General features: G+C 30.3%; 1 protein-coding gene across 1 annotated transcript in view; it reads left to right on the plus strand.

Moving 5' to 3' along the window:
• Nucleotides 1–3,878, plus strand: part of LOC106690921 (zinc finger protein 558) — a 19,573-nt gene extending 15,695 nt beyond the window's left edge. The window contains exon 9 of the mRNA XM_014436518.2: nucleotides 2,315–3,878. Coding sequence (XP_014292004.1) covers nucleotides 2,315–3,171 — 857 coding nt within the window. The 3' untranslated portion in view covers nucleotides 3,172–3,878. The remainder of the gene's footprint in view (nucleotides 1–2,314) is intronic.
• Nucleotides 3,879–5,077: the final 1,199 nt, after the last annotated feature.

The raw sequence follows: 5,077 nt of genomic DNA on the forward strand, positions 1-5,077 counted from the left end.
AAAACGACAGGACTTTTTGAATGACCTGGTATAAAGCTGCGTATCCTAGTAATTTAAAAATACATATAAGGTCCTATCATACAGGAGAGAAACCTTTTCTATGTTCTCATTGTGACTATAAATCAGTAAAAAATATTGGTTTAAAGAGGCATATTATGTATCGTCATACAGGAGAGAAGCCTTATCAATGTCCTGATTGTGATTATAAATCAGTGACCAACAGTTCTTTAAGACGTATATAATATCCCGCCATCTGGCTGAAAAGCCCCGTCCTCATTGTGACTATCGAGCAACTCAAAATAATACTTAAAAAAAAAACATATTAAGTATGTTCATATGTACTTAAATGAGTAGCCTCATGATTTATAACATCTAAAGACTCATGATGTATGGCGACTCTGACACGTTATTAGAAATGGTTTATATTTTTATATTTAGAGATAGATAATTTTATAATGTGTTATAATTTATAATAAAATAATAAATTTTTGTTAAATATTTAATACAAACCATCTTCAATTTTTTTAAATAAATATATTTAAATAGAGGTAACCAACTCGCATATTTTCACTATACTCCCTTTCTCTCCCTCACTCACTTTTCATCCTCCAGCTCCATTCCATCACTTGTATCCTTTCCTTCAAACAATTAATGGATAAAAGGAAGAAAATATGGCACATCACACAGACGAAAGGTTTTACCAATGTTTTGATAATGACTATAAAGCAACTAAACATTCAATCTAAAAAGATTCCAACATTTAAGCACCTTCATATGTATTTAAGTTTGTATAGTCACTATCTATGTCCTGGTAGTGACATTAAACCAGGATAAATTTAAGAAGATGGTCGGAAGCAAAAATACACGAATAAACAAAACTTATTTATTTATGCCAATTTTTCTTCTTGAATTACTTGCCTTAATCTGGGCTACTTGGACAGAGATTCTGTCTGAAGTCCATCTTCTCCTCATATTTCTCTGCGGTCAGCTATTAACACCTCAGGATAAATTTTCTGAGTTTTTACAGAGTTAATGTTTGAAGGAAATAAATATAAGTATTTATTTCCTCATGGTTCCTTTCAACTTAGTAACTCTGTTTCAGAAACATATTTGTTTTGAGGTTTGTCTCATTTTCTATGATCTTCCAAACTCTGCATTGTCATTTGCCCTTTTGTTAGAACATGATCACTGATTAGAAGTTTCATATTCCTTATCTCAGACATTCACAAAGATAACGGGGACTAAAACTACTGACTAAATATTTCTTTGTTTGTGTGTGTACTGCACTTATTCATTGTTGACAACATTTGAGATTGTTATTAGGCGGGTGACATTCAACCATTCTCCAATTAGTGTCTCCATTGGATACAAATAAACAACAACAAGTTTCAACCTTCAGATTTGATACTCCGATGTATTATATTTATATATATATTTTTTTATTATATGAGAAATTACTTAATTGTAATAAATTATTTCAATTTAACAACAAAAGAACATTAAAACAACAATTTTAATTTAACAATGAGAATTAAAAAATAGTTTCAATTTATTCATTAGCACCCAATGTTTCGACACACACTGCAGATCTTTATCAGAGTTAAAATAAAAAAATATAGAGTAGGTAAAGTTAATGCAAGAGCAAAGGCATTAGGGATTAAGGTGGAGATAATGATGACATCCATATTTGATCAGTAAATCCAGAACATTAAAACAAAAATTTTAATTTAACAAAGAAAATTAAAAAGTAATTTCAACTATTCATCAGGAGGCAATGTTTCGAACCACACTGCAGGTCTTCATCAGTGTTAAAATAAAAAAATATAGAGTAGGTAAAGCTAATGCAAGAGCTTAAAAGAGACATTGAAATATAAAGGTATTAAGGTGGAGATAATGATGACATTCATATTTGGTCGGTAAATCCACTTTGAGTCAAATAGAAAAAAACATTTCATTTTAGTGTTTTAAAAAGGCAAAGGAAAAGTTTTAAAAGATTCAACAACTTTGTTTTTAGTCTTGTTTTAGAAAATGGTTAAGCCATTCATGAAATTAGAAAACTCCTTAATAAGATTATTTGTAGAATCAATGATTCATACATTACATAATAATCTCTGATGTGAGTAATTATGTTTGAACACTTTAATAGTTTGCTTTATTTTTATTTTTCATATTGGCCTTCAGAATTATTATAGTTTTTGTGACTGTAAGTTAACCACCTTGCAAATATTGTTTGTATCAGATCAGTAACATAATTGAAATTAATCCTTTTATTATGATTTTAATATTTTATTTTAATAATATGTCTTCATTATAGGGGACCAGGACATAAAAACCGAGATAGACTTGGATTCAAAAATAATGTCTAGTGCCAGCTCAGATTGTGGTCGCAAAACAGTGAAATTGAAGAAACTTCAATGCCCTCATTGTAAATACAAAGCAGTCTATCCTAGTAAGATAAAAATACATGTGATAGCCTGTCATACAGGTGAAAAGCCTCATCATTGTCCTAGTTGTGATTATAAAGCTACAACAAGTAGTATTTTAAAAAAACATATCAAGGCTTCTCATCCCGGTGAGAAACCTTATCGGTGTCCTCATTGTGACTTCGCTACTGCAGATATTGCGGGTTTGGAAAAACATATAAATGCCCGTAATACAGATAGAGAGCCTCATGAATGTCCTCCTGGCGGTGATACAACACAATCCAATGATATTGAAATGAAAGAAGATCCTCTACAATGTCCTCATTGTGAATACAAAGCAGCATATCCTAGTAAATTAAAAATGCATATAATGGCATGTCATACTGGTGAAAAGCCTCATCAATGTCCCTCTTGCGATTATAAAGCGGTAAAAATTAGTAATTTAAAAATACATATAATGGCTCATCATTCAGAAGAGAAGCCTTATCCATGTCCTCATTGTGACTATAAAACTGTTACACATAGTACTTTAAAAACCCATATTAGGTATCGTCATACAGGTGAGAAGCCTCATCAGTGTCCTCATTGTGACTACAGATCAGTAACAATTAGTTGTTTAAAGAAACATGTAATGGCCCGTCATCTGGGTGAAAAGCCTTATAAATGTCCTCATTGTGACTATAGAGCTACTCAGAATAGTAATTTAAAAACGCATATAAAATACCTTCATATGTATTTAAATGATTAGCTTTTATTTATATGTGATTGTGCTTATAAAACAGGGTATATTTAGTTAAACAATTATGTTATTTACTTTAAGATATTTTTATTTATTGTTATTAATGAATTATAAATTTATTTAATTATAACATGCATGTAAAATAAATTTAATAAGATTTTCTATAAAATGTACAGTTTTCACCTGATTAATATTTTAAGGAAATAAATAAATGCATATATTTAATTTTAAGTTACAAAAAATGTAAAAATATACATATTTTTCTAGTCTAGTATTTTTAAAACAAAATAACCTATTATCAAATCATTTAAAACATAGTAGTTTTGAAGTCAAATAGTAAAAAGACACTCTAGCTAGCAGAAAAGAAAAAGAAGAGACTAAAGACTTGAGAGACCCATTTTTTCCTCTGGGCAAATCTTTTCTTCCCTTCTTCAATGAAAATCATCATATATGAGTAGAACATTAGGAAGTGTCTTACTGGCGATAGAGGAGAGGTCTGCGAAGGAGAGAAGAAGGAATCATGGGAGTATGTTCACCCCTTTCAATATCTTTTACTTCTTCATCATCATCATCATGACCATCAACAGCTGCAATTTCGATGGACCCTAAATTCATTAACCCTTCCTAACCAAAAAAAGTTTTCTTTTGGCCACCTCCTGCAACCATATGTAAATTATTTAATTGGGGTTTTCTGTCAATTTATGTTTTAATAAATTTTTTCTGTCAATTTGTGTTTTTTTTTTTTTGTTTGTAATTAATTTTCAAATACAGTCCACTAATATCTAGCCGACCAGTATTCTAAAGTGTGGTAGAACTAGGCCTTCAGTCCAAGGTGCACTTCATACAACCATTGACACAGTATTCTCTCATTATTTGAAAAATTTACAGTATAAATTATTGTACCATACTTAAGCTACTATCATAAACCCATAATTTCATTCTTAGAGTATGGACTAATATAAATTGATGGGGAGCCCATAGTTCAGTGGTTAAGACAGTCTTTCCAATTTGTATATATAAATTGATGAATTAGAGAAGTTTTAAATTTAATTAAGGGAAATTTCCCTCAATCAAATTCAATTCCCTTATCCTGAAATAATAAAATTGTATGCTAGACACTAAGTTTCACAAGAGGCTCACATACATTTTTTGTTTTTCTAATTCTGATAAGCAACTGTGCCTCAGTACATAATAACTTTGCTGCCACCAAGATTTCTATTATTATATGTGATAATTTTATTTCTAAGAAAATAAATTCATAGATTCTTTCAACTTATTGCACAAGGAGACTAGATCTTGAAGATAACTACATTAGATGTTGTATATGCTCATCAACAATAGTAATAAGTGGCTTTAAATTTGAAAAAAGTTAAGCTCTGAGAATATTTCTGGCAGGTATAGAGACCAAGAAGATTGTATTTTTTTTACATCTGGCACAACTATTGCTGTTTGGTTGGTGGATTTTGAAGCATCTTTTAATTACTTGATGTGGTTGGAGTTATCATCACCAACTGTGTTGAGAACTAATTGTTTTAAATATGGTTGGGTATTATGACAAAGTTGAAATAGTACCCCTCATGATTAAGATTTTTGTATTGTAAAAAACCGAAAAACATGCAGTAAAAAAAACCAAAATAGTGCCGAAAAACTAAATGTGTATAAAACACCCAAATCTTGCAATAATCAACTTTTAATTAATAATAGTACTACACAAAAAGCTTAAGTATCCTTGTTTGAACAAAATTAAACTCTCTACATTTATGCAAATATACGTAAAAAACAACAATACAAGCTTTACTGTATAGAAGAGTTTAAGAAGAAATTGTAGCCGTGCTGCTATCTGCTGTTCTAAGCTACAACTATTACAGCCGCCTATAACACTATTGCCCAGTATGACGCAACCTACTAGCTAGCA

Source organism: Halyomorpha halys, unplaced genomic scaffold (genome assembly GCF_000696795.3).
Source record: "Halyomorpha halys isolate HHAL.00 unplaced genomic scaffold, Hhal_1.1 Scaffold1971.1, whole genome shotgun sequence".
Classification (NCBI taxonomy): Eukaryota; Metazoa; Arthropoda; class Insecta; order Hemiptera; family Pentatomidae; genus Halyomorpha; species Halyomorpha halys.